The sequence below is a fragment of the Phalacrocorax aristotelis genome, chromosome 28, assembly GCF_949628215.1.
Source record: "Phalacrocorax aristotelis chromosome 28, bGulAri2.1, whole genome shotgun sequence".
NCBI lineage: Eukaryota > Metazoa > Chordata > Aves > Suliformes > Phalacrocoracidae > Phalacrocorax > Phalacrocorax aristotelis.
Genome location: NC_134303.1, coordinates 956,423 through 980,315, shown reverse-complemented (window position 1 = coordinate 980,315; position 23,893 = coordinate 956,423). Strand labels below are relative to the sequence as shown.

The 23,893-nt window shown below is 62.6% G+C and overlaps 1 protein-coding gene across 7 annotated transcripts; it reads right to left on the bottom strand.

Annotated features, from left to right (window-relative positions):
* Positions 1 to 13: 13 nt before the first annotated feature.
* Positions 14 to 23,475, bottom strand: DNMT1 (DNA methyltransferase 1). Of its 7 annotated transcripts, none has more exons than XM_075076170.1 (35): positions 23,178 to 23,475; positions 14,615 to 14,657; positions 14,166 to 14,264; positions 13,927 to 14,034; positions 13,552 to 13,822; positions 13,187 to 13,259; positions 12,834 to 12,924; positions 12,653 to 12,693; positions 12,461 to 12,512; positions 12,054 to 12,137; positions 11,852 to 11,961; positions 11,641 to 11,759; positions 11,385 to 11,477; positions 10,216 to 10,367; positions 9,943 to 10,130; positions 9,245 to 9,434; positions 7,427 to 7,524; positions 7,167 to 7,314; positions 6,920 to 7,035; positions 6,535 to 6,736; positions 6,310 to 6,446; positions 5,996 to 6,169; positions 5,182 to 5,403; positions 4,366 to 4,558; positions 3,797 to 3,887; positions 3,079 to 3,213; positions 2,612 to 2,894; positions 2,373 to 2,514; positions 2,005 to 2,171; positions 1,753 to 1,930; positions 1,306 to 1,501; positions 1,070 to 1,233; positions 845 to 961; positions 657 to 747; positions 14 to 472 (listed from the first exon to the last, which is right to left on the bottom strand). In XM_075076170.1, the coding sequence occupies exons 1-35, from the start codon at positions 23,396 to 23,398 to the stop codon at positions 426 to 428; spliced, it is 4,836 nt and encodes a 1,611-aa protein (XP_074932271.1). In that variant the 5' UTR covers positions 23,399 to 23,475; the 3' UTR covers positions 14 to 425. The 7 variants fall into 7 exon arrangements, with proteins under 7 accessions (XP_074932271.1, XP_074932269.1, XP_074932272.1 ...); XM_075076168.1 differs by lacking the exon at positions 23,178 to 23,475 and adding an exon at positions 15,487 to 15,663; XM_075076171.1 differs by lacking the exon at positions 23,178 to 23,475 and adding an exon at positions 15,487 to 15,663 and having other exon boundaries at positions 657 to 719.
* Between the last annotated feature and the right edge of the window lie 418 nt (positions 23,476 to 23,893).

Here is a 23,893-nt window from a genome sequence, read left to right as displayed (position 1 = left end):
CGGGGCGAGGGGATTATAATTTATAGGAGAGATTTATTTGAAGAAATATTACAACATATAAAAACTACATAAAGTATCAATTCCCACTTGTACAAAGCGGCCGATTATTTTCAATACAATGCGGCATAAAAACAGGGAGCGGGGCCCCAGGGCAGGGCCAGGACCAGGGGTCCCACAGGGCTCTGCCAGGGGCCAGGGGTCCCAGGGCGGTAGTGGAGTTTGACCATCACAGAGAGCGGCAGAGGGCAGCCGGGAGACAGACATGAGCAGGGCCTGGGGGGGACGGGCCACAGCAGGTCCCCACAGCCGGGAGTTAAAAACAAAACAAAACCAAAAAAAAATCAAATAAAACAAACAAACAAAAAAGGGGTTAAAATAACTCAGTGCATGTTTGGGAGTCCTGGTGCCAGAGGAGAGGCCGCACGTCAGTCGGCGCTTTCCACAGTCTCCATCTTCTCCAGGGCGCTGGTCTCTGGGGAGAGAGGAGGGGGTGACGCCACCATACCCCAACCCAGAAGGGGCAGGATGGGCCCCTGCAACCCCCAGCCCTAAACCAGGACTCCCCGAGGGAGGGATGATGCCAGGGACGGTGTTTCCAATGCCCCCTGCCCACAGCGCCGGGAGGTGATGGCGGCGGCTCCCAGCGTGGCACCTACCTGCCGTGTCTTCTCTCAGCTTCGCCAACACACACGACTTGATCTCCAGCCCGATGGCTTTGGCTAGAGGAGGAGGCACTGCGTTACCGACCTGCGACAGAGGGAGGGTTACGCTGGGCACCGGCTCCGCCATGCCGATGGATGCCACCAGTGAGGGGTTTGCCGCCGGCAAAGTGGCCATCGCTCACCTGTCTGTGCTTGTCAAGGATGTTCCCGAAGAGGCGATAAGTATCGGGGAAACCCTGGGAGCGGGCACACTCCCTCACACTCACCACCCGGTGCTGCTCCGGGTGCAGCACCCGACCCTATGGCACCAAATAAAGACAATGGTAGGGACCGTGGCAGCCATTTGGTGGGGTTGTCAGCACCGCCTTGCCCTTCGTGGCGGAGGGGATGGATCTGGCGGCACCCACCTGCTTGCCCATGGGCTCAGGGTTGGTGACGGTGGTGCTGAAGAAACCATCCCACTCCAGGCGTCCGTAGAGCCCAGCCCAGTGGTTGTGCCGGTTGCCGGTATGGGGCAAGCACCAGGGGATGAGGGTGTTGAATTGCCGGTCCGCAGGGTCGCACGGCTTGCCTGGGAAGACGGAGAGGGTGAGGAGGGGGGTGGACAGGCAGCCACGGCTGTTTCTGAGGAGGCAGCACCTACCTTCGGCACAAGAGCAGACCCCCCGCAGCGCCCCAGAGCTGCTGCGGCCATTCTTCTTCTCGTGGTGCGTGTACCGCAGCTTGCGCGTGGTCGTGCCGTCCGACAGCCGCACCTCGATGTTGGGCAGGTCACGCCAATCGGAACCGGGGGCCAAGGGGATGTGTCTCATCCGGGCTGCAACGAGGGCGCTCATGTCCTGCCAACGACAAGCCCGCTGTCACTGCTGGGGACGCAGAGAGACACCCGTCCTCTCTCCAGGGAAGGCTGGGGGAGAAGGGTAAGTCCCAGCAGCTGCACCAGCCTCATGTTTGGGTAAGTTAACCAGGGAGGGCCTGGGGACAGTCCCTCTTACCCCACCTCACATCCAACCTGCCCTCGTCCCCATCTTGGGTCTGGGGGTGGGTCCAAGAGCAGCCCGCCCCCCATTGAGACCCTGGCCATCCACACCTTGCAGATATGGTCCCTGAGGATGGGCTGATACTGGGAGCCCCGGATCTGCCGCTGGAACCAGGACTGGGGCTCCCCATTGTAGGAGATCTCCAAGGCAGAGGCACCGTTCCTGATCTCTGGCAGGTCGGACATGGTGTCCCGCACGGTGATGGTGCGGAAGGGGCCGGAATACGTCCTGGGAGGAAGGAGGAAGCCGTGAGCTGCCAAAACCTCGTGCTCATCAGCCCCGGTGTGGCTCCAAAGGCTCACCGGGTGATATTGCTAACGAACTTCTTGTCGTCCACCACGACGCTCAGCTGACAGGCACGGGGCGCGAACACGTGCAAAGGCTCGGGGAACATGGGCAGCTTCTCGCCGGGAGCTGCGGCAAGGACGATAGCTCTCCGCCGCGTTTGGGCCACACCGTACTGGCCAGCCTGGGAAGGAAGGAACAAATCCTGAAGGCACTGGAGTTTCCCCATCCAGTTTGTGCTGGGAACGTCCCCCAAGCCACGCAGGGAAGCCAAGGAGCAATGCAGCCAACCGCTCCTTCGGAGGAGATGGTTCATGGCAGAGCTGGGTGAGTGGAGAAGGGTTTTCACCCCAGTTAAATGTCTCGGGGTCACCCAACACCCTACCTGTAGGACCCCGAAGGTGCACTGGTAACCCATGCGGACAAGGCAGCGCAGAGTGAGCTTCAGCACCATGGAACGCTTGAAGGACACAAAGTTCCTGACGTTCTCCAGAAGGAAGAACCGCGGTCTGTAGTAGTCGCAGTAGCTGCAAGGAGGGAGAGGGACACACAGGTAAGGACAAAACAACATTTGAGGTGGGGGTCCACAACCCAGTGCAGCTCCTCGCCACCTCCCCTGCTCACCTGAGGAAGGAGACCACCAGGGAGTTCTTGAACTTTGAGTAGGTGCGGGAGTTGAAGCGGTTCATGCCGCTGAAGCCCTGGCACGGGGGACCACCGCACAGCATCTCCACATCCCCCTTCTGCGGCAGCTTCTGCCCCAGCGAGTTTGTCTTCTCGCCGGACATGACCAGCTTCAGCAGGACGTTGCAATCCTCCGTGAAGACGGTAGTGCCGGGATTGTTCAGTCGGAAAGCCTGGGCGGCCGGTTCCCACATCTCGATGGCCCAGAGCGTCTCCGACACTCCTGGGGAGACAAAGTGGAGGGTCTTGAGCCTGTGCAGAGGAGCAGAGCGCTGGCTCGCACTCCCTGATGCGGCACGTGCCGAAACACAACTGCCAGCTCGGAGGAACCCAGTGGCCAGCACCGATGCCCGTCTCCCCATGGGCTCTGCTCATCACCCCACCGCTGTCCCCGCTCTGCCGCTCACCTGCCTGGTGGAAGCCCTCGGACAGCCCTCCACAGCCAGAGAAGACATCCAAGGTCCGCAGCTTGGGGACCTTCAGCTTGGCCGGCTCCTGCTCGCTCTGCTCGCAGCTCACCGACGACTTCCCTTTGCCTTTGCCTGCGAACAGAGCCACGCTCACATCAAAAGGCAAAGTCATTTCCTCCTCTTAGTGCTTACAAGGCAAATTCTTCTCCCCCTCCTCCGCAGCAGTTAAAACATCAGCTTCAAGCACCTTTCTGCCCCTTAATTGTTTCACCGCCGCTGCCAGAATACACCCTTGCATTTGGAAGGGAAGCCTCTCGTCTTTCCCCCTTTCCATCCAACAGCCCGTGGGCGCAGGCAGAGTTTCTGAGGGTCAGACGGGTGCAGCGATAACTCACAGGGCAGCTCCCTGAGTTGGGAGCAGGGTACAAAGCCCTACGCTACGGAGCAGCCAGGCCCTGGCAAAGGGCTGGCAAGTGAAAGGCTTTGAGATCTCTCAGGGACCAGGTGCTCTCGCTGCAAGGCTTATTTTGAAAAGATTAGGTGCCTTAAAAACAGAGCTGCAGACCACATTGCTGCATCCTGTCAGAGCATCGAAGCAAGGAGGGGAGCACAGAAACATCTGGTCAGCGGCACGTTTTATCTCTGCTCGGCAGCGTGTAACGGCAGACGCAAACCAGTTCACCCACCCGAGCCCTCTCCCCGCAAGCAGACATACCTTTCCCTTTCCCCTTCCCCTTCCCTTTATTGCCAGAGCTCCGAGCGTGGTTGGGAGGATCTTCAAAGCTCTTAGTTTTTGCATTGTAAGCCTGGGGAAAAGGAAAAGTTTGGGACACTTGAACACAAAGAGCTTCTCTAGCTCAGGAACAGCGGAGGCATTGCCAACACCCCATCGGAGCTGCAAAACCCAAGGGCAGGGCACAGGCGCAGCAGCCCTGGAGCCCACAGAGGGTCCGTCACCTCCCTCTCCATTGCCTCAGGGAGCTGGAGCAGCCGCCCAAGGGTCTCAATTTGTCCCCTCAGCTCCATAGGGATCTAACTGCTCCAGCCAGCTCCTGGTGACACTCAGATTAAAGCTGCCTTCACATCTGAGGTTTAGTCCCCAGGAGGTTGTAATAAGCTACCAATCCTCACTCTGCACAACAGCTCCTCTGTGCAAAACGCACCCGGAGAGGCAGGACAGCCTGTGCCGACAGGCAGAGGTCGATGCGCCTGCTCTGCTCGGTCCCTGAGGGGTTGGCAGACCCAGGGACACAGCCAGACCCCCTCGAACCTCAAATCCCTCACCTCCAAGAAGTAGAAGCGGTCGAGCCCACCAGCGGAGTAGTCCTGGATGCTCTCCGTCAGATCCTCCCCGTACACCACCGTGCAACGGCCCTGCACGGCGCGGAAGTCGACCGTCGCCTCCTCGTCGCTCCAGTACAGGAGATTGATGTCTGCATGGTAGCTGGCTTTCATGGACTTGTGTGTGTTCTCGGGTCTGCAGGGAAAAAGCACCCGCATCAGGGAAATGTTTCCGGCAACATTCTCACCCCAGTCCAGCCTCCGGCGCTCACACCGCTCCGTTTCCCCGGAGAGAGGAGGGTTTGTTTCCTCTGGCTGCGCACGTTCGCTGGCATGGCCTGGGCACATGACTAAAGGGATGATTTGTTTCATACCAAAGGGAGTTTTTTTGGGGGGGTTCTCTTAAGAGGAAGGAGGGGGAATTAGCACCGGATCTGGTAAGTGAATTTAAAGGCAAAGAGATCTGAAGCGAGGAGGCTCAAAACAGAGTCTGAGAGTCAGCACGTTGCTCCTCGCTGCCAAGACTCTTCATACACATCCCTCCATGGTGTAGGGGAGATGACTAAGAGCCTGCAAATATTTGGGTAAACACCCACACCCTGGGACGGTGCTGGCGGTGCGGCTCAGCACCGGGTCTGAGCCCAGCCCACCGCGGCGGTAAGCCCCTTCAAGCAGTGCCCACGATGCACCGATCAACCACGCCACGATGCTTGAGGCACCTGGCTCGACCGTTTGCCAACGGTGCGGAGCTTTTCCCAGCACCCGAGGTCTCAGGGGGTTCTGCACCCCCGTAACGCAGACCCCAGCAGCGCTGTTCACCTGTAAAACTTGCAGATGCGCAGTTTGATGTCGGCCTCGTTGGGTTTGCCGTTGCTGCGGATGTTGCAGAAGATCTCTTTGATGCGGCCAACGCGGTAAGGATCGGGGGCATCCAGGTTGCTGCCCTTGATGTACTCTGAGTACTTGCGGTAGTGCTCTGGGTGCAGCTCCTCATCCACCGCCTCCTTTTTGGGGCGCTTGGCTGGGCTGGCAGGTTTCATGCTGGGGAGAAGGGGAGGGAAGGAGGTTGGGGTTTCCTTTCCCCCCCCAAAAAAAAACCTAGCAGCACAGAGGATCCTCTTCCCACGTTGCTGCCTAGCCTGCCTGCTTCCCCCTCTTCTGCTCTCCTTGGGGCAAGGTGGGCACCAAGCCTCCTGCTCCACAGCACAGGCATTTTACAGCCCGACCATCACATAATCACACTGCAAACCAAGGTGCTGCCCCAGCCCTCTTCCCAAAGAGGTTTGCCACCTCTCCTCTGTAATTACAGGCAGCAGGCAGGGTCTTGTTTCACCTTTCATCTACCCAGGCTCGCCCTTTTGAGGAAAAAGCGATGCACAAAAGGATACCGATTCATCTGTCAAAACACAGTAGCTCAGCGACCAGGATCGTCTGCTCAGGGAGAAGTCGCTGAGTTTAATGACGAGAGGTGAAATTACAGTCACCTTTATTTCTAAACTAAGCTTTTGGAAACTAGGGTGGGTAGGCACTTCGTTTACAGGTGGGATTCACTACCCAGAGGATGTTTTCTGCTACCAAAAGCTTGACCAAAGAGCATCCTGAGAAGCGCTTACAGCCCCCCGCAAGCACCAACCTGAAGGTGAAGGCTTCTGGCAGGAGGTAGACGCCATCGCCCACCCTGTACTGCACTCCGTTCTTGGTGGCCATGGCGTAGAACATCTTCCCATCCCCTTCTTCCAGGGGCTCAGCCACTTTGGGTATCTCCTTGTGCCTTACCTCGTCCAGGCGCGTGCAGCTCATGCAGAACCTGTGGGAAAAGGGGGACAGCAGAGCGCAGCGATGGGGACCCTGCCGAGACCAGCTGCGGTGGTGCTGGGAGCCGAGAGGCTCCTGCTGCCCATTTTGAGCAGAGTGGATCCCAAAAGCACCTGCCCTGCACATGCTCACTTGTATTTATTGTCTTCCGTGGGCTGAGTTTTTGGCGGGGACTCGAATCGAGCGTATTCCTGGTCGTACCACATCTGATAAAAGTAAGTTCTCCCGTCATCTTCCACCATCTTGATCTCCATGTCCAGCCCGCCCTGCTAGGAGAGAGGTGTTTGCAGGGATCGGTGCCGCTGCCTGCGCCGTGCCTGGCCCGCGCCACCCGGGGTTTGCAGGGCTGTCACCCACCTCCATGGACCAGTTCTCTGAGGGCGCCTTGTAGATCACTTTGACTTTGCCATGGATGTAGGAGAGCTGCATGTCCTCACACTCATCCACCAAGAAGAGCTCCAGGGGGTCAGAAGTAGCCCCCAGGACAGTGTCCGAGCCGGGGCAGAACCAGTGCGCGTGGAACATCTGGCCACTGCTGTCCTCCCACATGGCTGTCACCCTGAGGGGGAAGGAGGCAGGGTTATGGGGCACCAGGAAAGGGCTGAGCTGCTCCGAGCCTTGCCAGAGCTGGAGACTCCCCAGACAGCAGCCCAGCCGAGCGGGGAGAGCAATCGGGGCTCCCCCACGCACATCCACCCCAGCACAAGCAGAGACTCATCCCCTTCAGGGCCATGACACCAACCTGGCGAGGTAGAGGGGCTTGGTGGGATCATCGGGGCTGACGGAGACACAGTCTCCCACCTCCAGGGTCTCCGAGTCAATGCAGACCCTCTGGTAGTAGTCCTTCTTCCCATCGCTCTGCAGAAGCAGGGGGACAGCGGAGAGCACTGTAAATCCCCACGCTGGCAAGCGACGCAGCCCCCTTCATAGCCCAAGCTGCCACCCCAGCCCCAGCAGCGGGAGGGGAGCAGGGTCCTGCCCAGCCTCACCTTGATGGGCTCCCCGACCCAGGAGATACGGCTCTTGTTCTGCTTCTTCTTCCTGCCCTGCAGCATCTTCTTGGGCGATGGCATCTCGGGGATGTTGTCATCCACCTCCTCATCCTCATCAGCTTCCCGGACAGCCAGGTTGGGACACCTGGGGACACAGGGACTGTCACTGCAGCAGGGCACAGCACAGGGATCACGTCCCCTCTCTCCAGAGGTGGGGAGGGCTTTGGCGGGAGACATCGCTGCCGGGGTGGGCGCACCTCCTCTGCAAACAAGCCTGCTTACTCCGTCCGCTGCCCCCAAACTTCACCATGTTCTGGCAAGCCTTGCACTTCCCACACTCGGGCTGCTGGCAGACCTGGAGCAGGGAGAGGGGACAAGCTAAGCACGGGCAGACGCAGCAGAAATGACCCCAGCAGGAGGAATAGGGACCGAGGGGAGCTCAGCGGCCTTGGGAAATCGCTCCCTTGCCCCCAGGGGAGCGACCCCAGATGGGGACATTCAGGTAGGACGCAGGGGATGGCAGGGGATCAGGTCACTTTGGATCACAGAATCCCAGAGTGGTGGAGGTTGGAAGGGACCCCTGAAGATGATCCCGTCCCACCCCCTGCGTGAGCAGGCACCCCCAGAGCAGGGGGCACAGGACCGCGTCCAGGCGGGGGGTGAATGTCTCCAAGGAAGGGACCCCACAGCCTCTCTGGGCAGCCCGTGCCCCTGCTCTGGCACCCTCACAGGGAAGGGGTTTGTTCTCATGTTCAGGGGGAACTTCCCGTGTTCCAGCTTGTGCCCGTGGCCCCTTGGCCTGGCGCTGGGCACCGCTGAAAAGAGCCCGGCCCCATCCCCCTGACACCCGCCCTTCAGATATTTATAAGCACTGATGAGATCCCCCCTCAGCCTTCTCTTCTCCAGGCTGAACAAGCCCAGGTCTCTCAGCCTTTCATGGAATCACAGAATCATTAAGGCTGGAAAAGACCTCGAGGATCATCAAGTCCAACCCCAACCCAACCGCCCCCAGGCCTCGTAAACCACGTCCCCACAGGCCACGTCTGCATGTTGTCTGAACCCCCCAGGGCTGGCGACTCCCCCACCTCTCTGGGCAGCCTGTGCCAGTCCCTGACCGCTCTTGCAGTAAAGACATTGTTCCTAATATCCCATCTAAACCTTTTCTGATTAAACTTTCCTCCCACGGGAGATGCTCCAGCCCCTGACCATCTCCATAGCTCTCCGCTGGCCTCTCCCCAGCAGTTCCCTCTCCTTCTTGACCTGGGGGGCCCAGAGCTGGGCGCAGCCCCCCAGATGTGGCCTCACCGGGGCAGAGCAGAGGGGGAGGAGAACCTCCCTCGCCCTGCCGCCCACACTCCTTTCCATGCACCCCAGGTACCGCTGGCCTCCTCGGCCCCACGGGCCCGGTGCTGGCTCGGGGTCACCTCGCTGCCCCCCAGCACCCCCAGCCCTTCCCAGCAGAGCCGCTCTCCAGCAGGTCACCCCAGCCTGTGCCGGTGCGGGGGGTCGCCCCTCCCCAGGGCAGGACCCCACACTTGCTCTTGCTGCATTCCCTGAGGCTCCCCCGGGCCCAGCTCTCCAGCCTGTCCCGCCCTCGCTGGGGGCCGGCACAGCCCCCCGCCGCATCAGCCGCCCCTCCCGGCTTGGGACCGCCAGCGAGGATGATGAGGGGACGCTCTGCCCCTTCGTCCAGGGCACCGATGGATGTATTGACCAGGGCTGGAGCCAGCGCAGACCCCTGGGGGGCACCGCTAGTGAGGGGCCTCCAGCCAGACCCTGCCCCGTTGCTCACGACCCTCAGAGCTCTGTGGTTCAGCCAGGTCTGAACCCACCTCGCTGTCCTCCCACCTAACCACAATTCTGAGGCTTATTATCTATGAGGATGTTACAGGAGACAGTGTCAAAAGCCTTGCTGAAGTTGAGGCAAACAGCATCCACTGCTCTCCCTTCATCTACCCAGCCCGTCATACCATCGCAGAAGGCTGTCAGGTTGGTCAAGCGTGATCTCCCCTTGGTAAATCCATGTTGACTACTTCTGATAAACTTGTATTCCTCAACAGGCCAGCCCCCATTACCTCGCAAACGCCGCAGCGCCGGCGCTTCATGGCGTTCTCCTTGTCATCTTCTTTCTCGTCCTTTTCGATCTGCTCCGAGAAGAAGGTGTCGAAGATGAGGTACACCAGCTTGGTGGTGGTGGCTTTGGTGGGACCCTTGTCCTTGTCTATTTTGGTGGGGTGCCGGATGGCCTGCCGCCTGACAGCTCTCCTGTGTCCAAGGTGAGAGTGGTAAGAGGGGACTCTGTGCCCTGTACCGCTGACAGCTACAGCCACGATGAACAGCCTGGCCCAAGGAGGGTCCCCAGGGAACAGTGCTCTCCCCAGGGTACCCAACAGCTGAGGACCACAGCAGGATACCCCAACAGGCACCCAGGAGCGTCCCGTGGCTGGCACGGGGTCCTGAAGGGATGCTACATCAGGACAAGGAGCAAAGCCAGGCTCCGGGCACCCAACCCAGTGTCCTTCCTCCCTCAGGACAGCACTAGGCAGAGGGTCTTCCCAGTTTTGGGAGGATTTTTCCTCCAATCTCCCAGTGCTGCTCATGCCACTGAGCCTAAATCCTCAGGTCATCCCAGCTGGGAACAAGCAAAAGGCTTTTCCTGGAAGGTTCCCCTGTGCAAAGCCGATGGGGACCCAACCTGACGGGCTCCTCCTTAGGATGCTGCAAAGCCAAGTGCCCCCCAAAGAGAGCGTCTACATGGGGACAGGGAGCTCACCTCTTCCCCAGGGTGACTCCAGCCAGCTTGATCAAGTCCCTCATGCAGGGCGTGATGAGGACGGGGGGTTCGTCACTGTCCCCGGCTTCGTCGTAGCTTTCCACCTGCTCCACCACGAACTGGGCGTGCCGCAGGAGTGAGTCCTCTGTGAAGCGGTTGAAGTTCAGCCCCGCGGGAGGTACGGTGGTCTGCGAGGAGTCGGGGGGGCTTGGTTAGGGAAAGGGTGGCCGCACAACACCCACCCCCCAGATACCGCCGCCATCGGATTTTCACCTCGATTTTATTGAGCAGATCCTCATAGCTGACATCGCAGTTGTTCTGCAGGAACTCGACGACGATTTTGCTCATGTAGATCTTCTCTTGCATGAGGGCAAAGATGGGAGCGTACTCCTCGCTGGGCTCCATCAGGATATAATCCGCGAAGGCTGCGGCGGAGAGATCGTGGTGGGCGGTTAAATACCAGGGAGTTTAGTGATATTTAAGGATGAGCTAGGTCTGCGGTGAGCGGGTCCCGGGGAGGGGAAGACCAGCCCTTCCACGCTGCTACCACAACCTAAGCGTGTGGGGAAGCTCTACCACAAGCCAGGACCTGCGGTCACTCAGCTATCACCACCAAAGCGAGAGGGGAGTGGGGACGTGAGGTGGGGCACGCTATCCACACACTAGCCTTTTATTTTTGCTGTTACCTAATTAGAAAGCAAAGACAATCCCGTGGTTTTTGCTGTCACTACAAACTCCATTTGCTGATGCACAGGAGAGTTAAGTCCTCCTCTGATATCACCAGGTTATTGGAAGGGTTCCTTGCAGAAATGGTGAAGGGAAAAAGCTTTTAAATCCCCAGATATCAGCCTTCTTCCCCCAATTTGGCTACAGAGTGAAAAAGCCAACTGGGACACAGAGCCAAGGGCTGGCCAGGCCTGGGCATTCTTCCAAGACCTTTCTCAACACAAACCTGTCCAAAAAGCCCGGGGAGCAGAGCAAGAAAGCAACAGAGCCCTGCAACGGGGGCCAAGAGGTCGAGAGCAAAGAGAAAGCTCCCTCCGAGAGTGACCCTGACCCATCCCTGCATTGCGCCAGCAGCTTCCCACAGAGGAGAGACCGGAGAACAGATCCTGCCTGGGAAGGGCCGGCAGGGAGACACCCCCCTCCAGCCACCTTGCTCGTCCCAACTCCATGCAGGGCACTGCTGGCAGCTGCAAGCTCAGCAGGAGGTTTTATATGCATTTAACAGAAGCCTGGGTGCTGCTGAGCTAAATAAACCCAGACCCGAGCTTTGGCACGGTCCTCCACCTTGCCATGTGCTTAACGGTGCAAGTTCCTGGCAGCAGCAAAATCCACGAACCCAAATAAAGCTCTTTCACCAGCCAGACACGCAGCAGAGACTTAAATCCCAAGGCAGGCACGCTCCCCAAGCCCGACCTCCCCCGTCCTTGCTCACACACCTGTAGTGAAGCCGATCAAAGCCTTCTCCCCTCCGTCAAACCCCGTGATCCACCAGGCGTTTATGGGTCCCAACTTCTTGGCTCTCACCCCACCTGAAAGTGAGAAAACACCAATTTCAGTCTTCGGTGCCCAAAAAACCCACAGAGCTCTGGGTGACAGAGCACCACCCGGACCCTACTTCATTTTACACGTGGTGATGAGCTCAAATTTAAGGCGACAAGCGCAGCTCTCAGGGCTCCTCTGCATCCAACTCACCATCCAGACAAGGGTTGTCGTCGTAGATGGGCTTCACGGCACCGCTGAAATACAACTCGATGTTCCTCTCGATCAGGCCGGTGTCAAAAGGGCACAAGTGACCTCGCTTGTCGTAGACGCTGGCGAGGGACAGAAGCGGTAGTTGGATGCGTTGTCTCGCGGAGTTTGCAAATTCCACGGGTTTTTATAGCCTGCTTTCCCCATATCTCACCTAAACGAGGTGACTTTGTGCTGCGGCAGGTCCTCGTAGCTCTCAAAGCCATCTTCGTTAGCGTCAAAGAGGGACAAGCGCTCATCCGTCAGCATTTCTGGCTCATCCAGCTGAACGAGGGAGAGAGGAGGACGCTTAACCAACGCTCCCATTAGCGCGACAGCTCTCCCTGGAGCCGGAGAAGGAGCATTAAATCCCTTACGGCATCATCAGGATCCCCTTGGAAGAATTTGAGGTCGGGATCGTCGAGGTACTGTCTGCAGTCGACGCACTTGGGAGGGGTTGTCTGCAAGACAGGGAGGATGGCATTGGCTTTTCTCTCCCCCCTCGAGCTTCAGCCCACGCTCATGCTCAAAGCTCCTGCCCTAAACAGTCCGTTTTTAAAGCATCCGGGCAGCAAAACAGCAGCCACTGCCGTTGCTTCAAAAGCAGCCCAAGCTCATGTAGGCTGTGCTGCTGCCCACCTTCCTCAACAGGGTTGATTTTTGGAAGCTGAAAGGCCTGGAAATGGCTTTACCTTTCCTTTAGGGAAGTCCAGCCCCACTTTGGCAGAGTAAAAAACATTTAAAAAGCCCCCCAAAATGCTGAGATGGAAGAAGAGGAACTTACTTTAGCAGGTGTTGTAGTTTTAACCTGAGTAATTTCATCTTTTATCTCCGACCTGGGTGTAAGAAAACACAAAGGGATGAAGACGCAGAGCAGCGTAACGTCATCATCCCCGCGCTAAGGAGGCCACGGCGGAGGGAAACGGGCACCAATGGGTGCCGACCCAAAGCAGGGAACACTCTCCTTCCTCCTTACCCTTCTTTGGTTTCGATTTTAATCCTTTTCTCATCTTGTTCCTTGAGGGAGAAACAAAGGGGTGTAAGGAGGGGGCTGGAGAGCACGATGGTTTCCAGGACAACACGCTCAAACCCAGCGTGGTGGCGACCCGGCAAAGCAGCCGGCCAAGGCCTCGGCTGCCAACGGTGCCGGCACACACCTTCTCCTCCAGCTCTTCTTCCTCCTTCTCCACGCTCATCACCTCCTGCTTCACCTCCCCGTTCACCTCCTCCGATTTCCGTTTGTTGGACCTGCCGGTTTTTAAACACAACGGATCAATCCGAGGGCCCCAACGCCCCAAGGGTTTGGCGGGGATGAGGAGCTCTCCCAGCACCGGCAGGAGCGGGGCTCCCCGGGAAGCACCCGGCAGGACCCAAGGCTGGGCTTATTGGAACCACAAGTTTTGGGATCCAACCCATCAGCCCCGGACAGCAGAGGGAGGAAGAAGAGGGTGAAGGCTCCTAAGGGACGCGGTAAAGGAGGTGCAGGTCCCAGCCCTGCCGCCATACCGACCCTTTGGAGAACATGGTTAGGATGGTCGGCTGCCGGCCGGAGCTCCGAGTGACCCGGGAACTGGCGGGAGACTCTGTTAAGAAGATGACGGAGGATTGCGTTATCCACGGGGACCCACTGTCCTTCCCCTCCTGCCACACCCTGTGGGGCTGGGACCACCGTGGGCAACAGCACCCCTCTCCCTGCACCCCATCATCCCGGAGCAAGGCAAGGTGACCCCAAAACCCTTCCCGGGGCGACCTCTGCTCTCAAACCCTCCAGGAATCATCGTGCTCCCACTTGGTATTTAATAGTAATAAATAATTTAATTTAAGCGTGTCAGAAAAGAGGATGGAAAACCGAGTCGCTCCCGGTGCCGCGGTTACTTTTGCTTTCCCCGTTGGATCGGCTCCTCCTGGCCTTGCGTGCCCGCGGCATGGGGACCGACGAAGAAGAGGAAGAACAGGCGGCTGTTTCCTCCATCTCCATCGCGCTGTCTTCTTCCCCATCGGGTCCTGCTCGCTCCGAGTCCTCGTCGCTCCCGTAGGCACCGTTTTTGGAGCACCCGTTGGATGCCTGCAGCAGCGTCGCCGCATCCCCATTCTCCGCTGAGAGCTCTTGGTGGAGCAGGGCTTTCACCTTGGCCAGGTACCTCTCCTGGGAGGGAAGAGCATCGGTTAAACTGCCCAGCTCTGGTGAGCGGCGCCGCCAAGGAGCCGGCACAACCCAACCCGTTGGCTCGCCAAAACTCAGGGTCTCACCTCCGACAGCTCCTCACAGTGGAGTTTGGCTTCGAGCTCGCTCAGCTGGTTCTGGACATCGGCTTGGAGGAAGCCATGGATAAGGCTCAGCTTCTCCTTGACGCACTCCTGCGGGGACGGAGGGGACGGCGTGGGGCGGGCGGCGGTGACGCTCCCCGCGGGGCTCGGCGGAGCGGTGTCTCCGTAGGCGGTTGGGCTGAGCCGAACCGCCTGTCGCTCCGAACCCGGGCGCCGCTCACCCAGCTCGCGGGGACCCTCCTGATAGGAAGTGACGGCGGTTTCCATATGACAACGGACAGCGCCGACACCGGGACTACGACCTCACCAGGTCCAGGGAGCTGGGCCAGCAAGGGAGAGGGGGTCTCACTCGGCCAGCCCACCGCACCGTCCCTCTCCCACCCCGCCAACCCCATGCTGGGGGTCTCTGGACCCCCCCATCCTCGCAACGCCGCGGCAGCACACAAACAAGAGGCTCGGGAGCACCGATGAATCGCGGTCCCCTGCTTGGCACTGGCATCCAGGGGCCGGCTCCGGAGCCCCGCTGACTCCCACCGCTGCGAGCCGGAGCATCCCAAGCCTGATGGCAGCGCCCAATGCGGGACCGGCGGTGACGGTGCGGGACGGCGGCGCCCAAATCAGAGCCAAGGGCAGGTGGAAACGCTGCTCCTGGCGATCCAGGGACACTCACCTTCTCGGTCAGGCTGTCTTCATCCCTCTCCAAGTCCTGCAGCCTGCAAGAGAAGAGCGTTGGGGGTCAGACCGCGCATCGCCGCCACTCAGCAAGGTTACCAGGAAACACCAACGGGCAGGGACAACCGGGACGGACCCCAGAAACGCCTTGACGGCTCCAGGAACAGCACCCGGCGAAGGAGCGGCGCAGGCTGCGACCGCAACGAGGGGCCGAACTCCTTCGCAGCGAGAGGGATGCTCGGCTTCCAGGCAGGGAATAAGGGGGGGCCAGTAACGGGATGCCGGTGGCCATGGGACCCCCCAAGGGGGCCATGGGGGCTCGCCGCCCACCCATGCCCTGCCCTGGCGTGGAGATGGCAAAAAAAACACAGGGGAGAAGCCACGTGTCGTCTTCCCACGGCGCCAGCAGCACAAAGCGGCGATGGAGGGTGGGGGGAAGCGGCCGGCGCTGCCCCTGCGCAGCAGAGACAGCCCCCAGCCCTGCAGCGAAGGGACGGCGAGGAGGAAACCACCATCCCCGCCGCCGCTGCCGGGGGCTCGGCGTGACCCTGGGGCGCTCCCCCCACCGGGGTTCGCTGCTGCTCTCCCGCCAAAACGGGGAGCCCGTCTGCCAGACCAGGGCCATGCGGCCGCCCCCCGGCAACACTTCCGTCTGCCGGGACATGGGACGGGACCCCTCCGGTGCCACCGGCATGTCCGGCACCGGCTCCGTTCACTCCCATCTCACCTCCAGCCGCCGCTTTTTTGGCTTCCTGCCCCCACGCCGCTGCTACTTCCTTCAAGCCAGGGCCACCAGGGAGGGAGAGGGGTCCCCACCGCCACCCCCCACAAAAACCAGGAGGGCGATAAATCCCGTCCCGTCATCAGCACCTGGGTTTGAGGACGGCCATGCAGCCGGAGCTCCGGCGGAGACCAACGGGCGGCGGACGGGGAAAGGTCGGGGCGCGCCAAGGCTGTGCCGCGCGGCCGCCGCACCGGAAGAGGGGTAGCCGAACCGGAGAACGGCTCGGCGGCGGCCGGCAAGAGCGCGGGCCCCCCCCTTCCCACCGGCTAGGGGATGCCGGGAGGCGAGCGGAAGGGACAATAGCCGGCGGGGAATACGACGCAGGAAACGCCAACCCCTCCATGTGCCCTCCCCGCTGCCGGCGGCGGAGCGAGAGCTGGGGGGGGACGCAGCGACGGTGCCGGATCCCTCCGGAGCGAGGAGGGGGATGGCTCGAAACCCCCCATCTCAGGGGAAGGAAAGGTCCCCGCTGCACCTCGCTTCCGCCCCTCCCCAGGAAGGGATTTCCGTCCCCCCCCCACACCGGAGAAAGGTGGGGGGCCACCCGGGGTCTCCCCCACCTTCGCTCGCTGCCCCGAGCGGCAGCGCGGGGACAAAGCCGCGCGGGGGCAAGGCCGGGTGTTCCCACCGCCACGTGGGGCCCGGCTGTGGGGCAGATGCACCCTGACAGCCCCCCCCAGGGAGCCCCCACCACGTCCCCCCTCCAGCTGGGGGTCAGGTCTGCCCCGTGGGGCAGAGGGGGCTGCGGGGACCCACGTGCGGTGCTGTGCTGAGCCGTGGTGGGGCTCGGCAGGGTGCTGGGGGGCCACAGAGCACAGTGCTGGGGGGTGCGGTGAGCATGGGAGGGGCCAGGGTGGTGCTGGGGGTCCGGGCGGTGCTGGGGGGGGGTCTACACGATGCATGGGGGACCAGTGCACTGTACTGGGGGTGTCAGGGCAGTGCTGGGGGGTCAGTACACTGCCCGGGTGGCTCCATGCAATGATGGGGGATGAGGACACTGCACGGGGCGGGGGGGGGGGGGTCAGTGTGGTGTCGGGGGGTCAATGCGAGGCATGGGGAAGGGGGGGGTGGTCTGCGCAGGCCTGGGGGGCTCAGTGCGCTGCACTGGGGGCGTCAAGCAGTGCTGGGGGGTCCACGCGACGCACCAGGGGGGGCAGGACATTGGACCGCGGGGGTCAATGTGGGGTCGGGGGGGTCAGCGCAAGGCATGGGAAAGGGGGGAGGGCGTCGGGGCAGGGCCGGGGGGCTCGGTGCGCTGCACGGGGGGTGTCGGTGCACTGCACGGGGGGTTTGGCGGGGTCAGCGCAGTGCCGAGGGTCAACGCAACGCGCGGGGGGTGTCAGGGCTGTGCAGCAGGTTGTGCCGATGCCGTGCCGGGGGGTGCAGCGCAATGCATGGGGGGGGGGGCTGTGCACAGCATTGCAAAAAGGGGGCGCAGTGCTGGGGTCCCCACGCTGCATGGGGTGCAAAACTGGGGGGGTCGAGTGCAGTGTGATGCTGGGAGGGGGCGGCAGGGCAAGGCTGGCCTGGGGGAGCGGGCTGTCGGCACAGCGCCGGCCTCCCCACCCTGCGGGGGGGGTCAGGGCAGGGCAGTATTGGGGGGTGCCAGTGCGGTGCTGGGGGGGTCAGAGGAACACAGTGTGGTGCTGGGGGGCTGTCAGTGAGGTGCTGGGTGGGTCAGAGGAACACAGTGCATTGCTGGGGGGGTCAGAGCAACACAGGGCGATGCTGGGGGGTCCAGGGCAGTCCTGGGGGTGGGATGGGGGTGTCAGTGCATTGCTGGGGGGTCACAGCAGTCCAGGGCAATGCTGGGGGTCTGTCAGGGCAGTCCTGGGGGGGTCAGGGCAATGCAGGGCAATTCGAGGGGGTGGGCGGGGTGTCAGAACAGTCCTGGGGGTGGGGGGGGGCTTCCAGGGCAATGCAGTGCAATACGGGTGGAGGGGTGGTCAGTACAGTGCTATTCTGGGGGTGTGTGGGGGTCCAGGGAATGCAGTGCAGTGCCTGGGGGGGTCAGCGCAGTCCTGGGGTGTCAGTGTAATGCTGGGGAGGAGGGGCGCTGCAGGGCAGTGCCAAAGTCAGGGTGCCAGTGCAGGGCAACAGAGTGCAATGTCAGAGGGCTGTCAGCCCTGTCCGGGGGGTCAGTGCAGTGCTGGGGGGTCAGAGCAATGCAGGGCAATGGTGGGGGGCTCTCAGTGCAGTGCTGGGGGGTCAGAGCAATGCAGGGCAATGGTGGGGGGCTCTCAGTGCAGTGCTGGGGGGTCAGAGCAATGCAGGGCAATGGTGGGGGGCTCTCAGTGCAGTGCTGGGGGGGTCAGAGCAATGCAGGGCAATGGTGGGGGGCTCTCAGTGCAGTGCTGGGGGGTCAGAGCAATGCAGGGCAATGGTGGGGGGCTGTCAGTGCAGTGCTGGGGGGGTCAGAGCAATGCAGGGCAATGGTGGGGGGCTCTCAGTGCAGTGCTGGGGGGTCAGAGCAATGCAGGGCAATGGTGGGGGGCTCTCAGTGCAGTGCTGGGGGGGTCAGAGCAATGCAGGGCAATGGTGGGGGGCTCTCAGTGCAGTGCTGGGGGGTCAGAGCAATGCAGGGCAATGGTGGGGGGCTGTCAGTGCAGTGCTGGGGGGCGTCAGAGCAATGCAGGGCAATGGTGGGGGGCTCTCAGTGCAGTGCTGGGGGGGTCAGAGCAATGCAGGGCAATGGTGGGGGGCTCTCAGTGCAGTGCTGGGGGGTCAGAGCAATGCAGGGCAATGGTGGGGGGCTCTCAGTGCAGTGCTGGGGGTGTCAGTGTAATGCAGGGCAATGGTGGGGGGCTGTCAGTGCAGTGCTGGCGGGGTCAGAGCAATGCAGGGCAATGGTGGGGGGCTGTCAGTGCAGTGCTGGGGGGGTCAGAGCAATGCAGGGCAATGGTGGGGGGCTCTCAGTGCAGTGCTGGGGGGTCAGAGCAATGCAGGGCAATGGTGGGGGGCTGTCAGTGCAGTGCTGGGGGGTCAGAGCAATGCAGGGCAATGGTGGGGGGCTGTCAGTGCAGTGCTGGGGGGTCAGAGCAATGCAGGGCAATGGTGGGGGGCTCTCAGTGCAGTGCTGGGGGGCGTCAGAGCAATGCAGGGCAATGGTGGGGGGGTGTCAGTGCAGTGCTGGCGGGGTCAGAGCAATGCAGGGCAATGGTGGGGGCTCTCAGTGCAGTGCTGGGGGGCGTCAGAGCAATGCAGGGCAATGGTGGGGGGCTCTCAGTGCAGTGCTGGCGGGGTCAGAGCAATGCAGGGCAATGGTGGGGGGCTCTCAGTGCAGTGCTGAGGGGCGTCAGAGCAATGCAGGGCAATGGTGGGGGGCTGTCAGTGCAGTGCTGGGGGGGTCAGAGCAATGCAGGGCAATGGTGGGGGGCTCTCAGTGCAGTGCTGGGGGGTCAGAGCAATGCAGGGCAATGGTGGGGGGCTGTCAGTGCAGTGCTGGGGGGGTCAGAGCAATGCAGGGCAATGGTGGGGGGCTCTCAGTGCAGTGCTGGGGGGTCAGAGCAATGCAGGGCAATGGTGGGGGGCTGTCAGTGCAGTGCTGGGGGGGTCAGAGCAATGCAGGGCAATGGTGGGGGGCTCTCAGTGCAGTGCTGGGGGGGTCAGAGCAATGCAGGGCAATGGTGGGGGGCTGTCAGTGCAGTGCTGGGGGGTCAGAGCAATGCAGGGCAATGGTGGGGGGCTCTCAGTGCAGTGCTGGGGGGTCAGAGCAATGCAGGGCAATGGTGGGGGGCTCTCAGTGCAGTGCTGGGGGGTCAGAGCAATGCAGGGCAATGGTGGGGGGCTCTCAGTGCAGTGCTGGCGGGGTCAGAGCAATGCAGGGCAATGGTGGGGGGCTCTCAGTGCAGTGCTGGGGGGTCAGAGCAATGCAGGGCAATGGTGGGGGGCTCTCAGTGCAGTGCTGGGGGGTCAGAGCAATGCAGGGCAATGGTGGGGGGCTCTCAGTGCAGTGCTGGGGGTGTCAGTGTAATGCAGGGCAATGGTGGGGGGCTGTCAGTGCAGTGCTGGCGGGGTCAGAGCAATGCAGGGCAATGGTGGGGGGCTGTCAGTGCAGTGCTGGGGGGCGTCAGAGCAATGCAGGGCAATGGTGGGGGGCTCTCAGTGCAGTGCTGGGGGGTCAGAGCAATGCAGGGCAATGGTGGGGGGCTCTCAGTGCAGTGCTGGGGGGGTCAGAGCAATGCAGGGCAATGGTGGGGGGCTGTCAGTGCAGTGCTGGGGGGTCAGAGCAATGCAGGGCAATGGTGGGGGGCTCTCAGTGCAGTGCTGGGGGGTCAGAGCAATGCAGGGCAATGGTGGGGGGCTGTCAGTGCAGTGCTGGGGGGGTCAGAGCAATGCAGGGCAATGGTGGGGGGCTCTCAGTGCAGTGCTGGGGGGTCAGAGCAATGCAGGGCAATGGTGGGGGGCTCTCAGTGCAGTGCTGGCGGGGTCAGAGCAATGCAGGGCAATGGTGGGGGGCTGTCAGTGCAGTGCTGGGGGGGTCAGAGCAATGCAGGGCAATGGTGGGGGGCTGTCAGTGCAGTGCTGGGGGGGTCAGAGCAATGCAGGGCAATGGTGGGGGGCTCTCAGTGCAGTGCTGGGGGGGTCAGAGCAATGCAGGGCAATGGTGGGGGGCTCTCAGTGCAGTGCTGGGGGGGTCAGAGCAATGCAGGGCAATGGTAGGGGGCTCTCAGTGCAGTGCTGGGGGGTCAGAGCAATGCAGGGCAATGGTGGGGGGCTCTCAGTGCAGTGCTGGGGGGGTCAGAGCAATGCAGGGCAATGGTGGGGGGCTCTCAGTGCAGTGCTGGGGGGGTCAGAGCAATGCAGGGCAATGGTGGGGGGGTCTCAGTGCAGTGCTGGGGGGGTCAGAGCAATGCAGGGCAATGGTAGGGGGCTGTCAGTGCAGTGCTGGGGGCGTCAGAGCAATGCAGAGCAATGGTGGGGGGCTCTCAGTGCAGTGCTGGGGGGTCAGAGCAATGCAGGGCAATGGTGGGGGGCTCTCAGTGCAGTGCTGGGGGGTCAGAGCAATGCAGGGCAATGGTGGGGGGCTCTCAGTGCAGTGCTGGGGGGCGTCAGAGCAATGCAGGGCAATGGTGGGGGGCTCTCAGTGCAGTGCTGGCGGGGTCAGAGCAATGCAGGGCAATGGTGGGGGGCTCTCAGTGCAGTGCTGGGGGGGTCAGAGCAATGGAGGGCAATGGTGGGGGGCTCTCAGTGCAGTGCTGGGGGGGTCAGAGCAATGCAGGGCAATGGTGGGGGGCTGTCAGTGCAGTGCTGGGGGGTCAGAGCAATGCAGGGCAATGGTGGGGGGCTCTCAGTGCAGTGCTGGGGGGGTCAGAGCAATGCAGGGCAATGGTGGGGGGCTCTCAGTGCAGTGCTGGGGGGGTCAGAGCAATGCAGGGCAATGGTGGGGGGGTCTCAGTGCAGTGCTGGGGGGGTCAGAGCAATGCAGGGCAATGGTAGGGGGCTGTCAGTGCAGTGCTGGCGGGGTCAGAGCAATGCAGGGCAATGGTGGGGGGCTCTCAGTGCAGTGCTGGGGGGTCAGAGCAATGCAGGGCAATGGTGGGGGGCTCTCAGTGCAGTGCTGGCGGGGTCAGAGCAATGCAGGGCAATGGTGGGGGGCTGTCAGTGCAGTGCTGGGGGGTCAGAGCAATGCAGGGCAATGGTGGGGGGCTCTCAGTGCAGTGCTGGGGGGTCAGAGGAATGCAGGGCAATGGTGGGGGGCTCTCAGTGCAGTGCTGGGGGTGTCAGTGTAATGCAGGGCAATGGTGGGGGGCTGTCAGTGCAGTGCTGGGGGGGTCAGAGCAATGCAGGGCAATGGTGGGGGGCTCTCAGTGCAGTGCTGGGGGGGTCAGAGCAATGCAGGGCAATGGTGGGGGGCTCTCAGTGCAGTGCTGGGGGGTCAGAGCAATGCAGGGCAATGGTGGGGGGCTCTCAGTGCAGTGCTGGGGGGAGTCAGAGCAATGCAGGGCAATGATGGGGGGCTGTCAGTGCAGTGCTGGGGGGTCAGAGCAATGCAATGGTGGGGGGCTCTCAGTGCAGTGCTGGGGGGCGTCAGAGCAATGCAGGGCAATGGTGGGGAGGTGTCAGTGCAGTGCTGGGGGGCGTCAGAGCAATGCAGGGCAATGGTGGGGGGCTCTCAGTGCAGTGCTGGGGGGGTCAGAGCAATGCAGGGCAATGGTGGGGGGCTCTCAGTGCAGTGCTGGCGGGGTCAGAGCAATGCAGGGCAATGGTGGGGGGGTGTCAGTGCAGTGCTGGGGGGGTCAGAGCAATGCAGGGCAATGGTGGGGGGCTCTCAGTGCAGTGCTGGCGGGGTCAGAGCAATGCAGGGCAATGGTGGGGGGCTGTCAGTGCAGTGCTGGGGGGTCAGAGCAATGCAGGGCAATGGTGGGGGGCTGTCAGTGCAGTGCTGGGGGGTCAGAGCAATGCAATGGTGGGGGGCTCTCAGTGCAGTGCTGGGGGGGTCAGAGCAATGCAATTGTGGGGGGCTCTCAGTGCAGTGCTGGGGGGCGTCAGAGCAATGCAGGGCAATGGTGGGGGGCTCTCAGTGCAGTGCTGGGGGGTCAGAGCAATGCAGGGCAATGGTGGGGGGCTGTCAGTGCAGTGCTGTGGGGCGTCAGAGCAATGCAGGGCAATGGTGGGGGGCTGTCAGTGCAGTGCTGGGGGGGTCAGAGCAATGCAGGGCAATGGTGGGGGGCTCTCAGTGCAGTGCTGGGGGGTCAGAGCAATGCAGGGCAATGGTGGGGGGCTGTCAGTGCAGTGCTGGGGGGGTCAGAGCAATGCAGGGCAATGGTGGGGGGCTGTCAGTGCAGTGCTGGGGGGTCAGAGCAATGCAGGGCAATGGTGGGGGGCTGTCAGTGCAGTGCTGGGGGGTCAGAGCAATGCAGGGCAATGGTGGGGGGCTCTCAGTGCAGTGCTGGGGGGTCAGAGCAATGCAGGGCAATGGTGGGGGGCTCTCAGTGCAGTGCTGGGGGGTCAGAGCAATGCAGGGCAATGGTGGGGGGCTCTCAGTGCAGTGCTGGGGGGGTCAGAGCAATGCAGGGCAATGGTGGGGGGCTGTCAGTGCAGTGCTGGGGGGCGTCAGAGCAATGCAGGGCAATGGTGGGGGGCTGTCAGTGCAGTGCTGTGGGGCGTCAGAGCAATGCAGGGCAATGGTGGGGGGCTGTCAGTGCAGTGCTGGGGGGGTCAGAGCAATGCAATTGTGGGGGGCTCTCAGTGCAGTGCTGGGGGGCGTCAGAGCAATGCAGGGCAATGGTGGGGGGCTGTCAGTGCAGTGCTGGGGGGCGTCAGAGCAATGCAGGGCAATGGTGGGGGGCTGTCAGTGCAGTGCTGGGGGGCGTCAGAGCAATGCAGGGCAATGGTGGGGGGCTGTCAGTGCAGTGCTGGGGGGATCAGAGCAATGCAATGGTGGGAGGTTGTCAGGGCAGTCCTGTGGGCAAGGGGGTGTCAGGCCAGTCCTGGGCGGGTGTCGGTGCGCTGGCCGGGGGGTGTCAACGCAGTCCCGGCGGGGTGTGTCACCCCAGTTCCGGGGGGGCTGTCAGCGCAGGGCAGGGCACCGCAATGCTGGGTGACTGTCAGGGCAATGCAGTGCCGGGGCGGCGGAGGGGGGGCGGCCAGGGCAGTGCGCTGCGGTGCTGGAGGGGAGGGGGCGGAATAGGTGCGGTGCGGGGCATCTGTCAGTTCGGTACCGGAGGGGGGAGGGGGTGTGCAGTGCAGCCCGGGACCAGGCACCGCCGGGACCGGGAAGGGAGGTGGGGGGGTGGGTGAGTGGGAAGGGGCGCTGCCGGTGCCGGGGACTCACCGTCGGCGCAGCTCGGCGGGCAGCGGGGCCGGGGGCAGCGGGGCGGCCCGGGCCGGCATCGGGGCGGCGGCGGCGGCGGGAGCGGCGGGGCCGGGCGGCGGATTCGCGCGGAAACCAGCGGCGGGGGCGGGGCGGCGCCGGGCGAGACCATACCGGCGGGGGGGGGGAGGGCGGGAGAGACCATTCCGCCGTGGCGGGGAGGGGGGGGAAGCACAGACCATTCTGGACCGGGCGCGGGGGGGAGACTCCTCCCGGGGGCGGGCAGAGCCGGGGGACCCCCCACCCCACCCCGGGCGGAGGGGGGCCGCGGGCCCGGGCCGGTACCTGTCCGTGGGTGGCGGGAGCGGGGCGGCCCCGGGAGACGCGGCCCGGAGGGGCCGGGCCGGGCCGGGCCGGGCCGGGCGGGGCCGGGCGGGAGGGGCCGCCTCAGGGGGGACCGTACCACTGCGGGTCGGGGGGGGCCTGACGGGCCGTACCACTGCGGGGTGGGACTGTACCACTGAGGGGAGGGGGGTGCGATGGGCCGTACCACTGAGGGACGGGGAGGACACACACGGGGCACAGCACTGCGGGGAGGGGGGATAGGCCCTACCACAGTGGGTGTGAGCTGTACCACTGTGGGGAGAGGGGGGTGGGCTGTACCACGGAGGACAGACACGCCGTAGCACAGTGGAGATGGGGGGGCACGAGCTGTACCATGGCAGGAATAGGGGGGG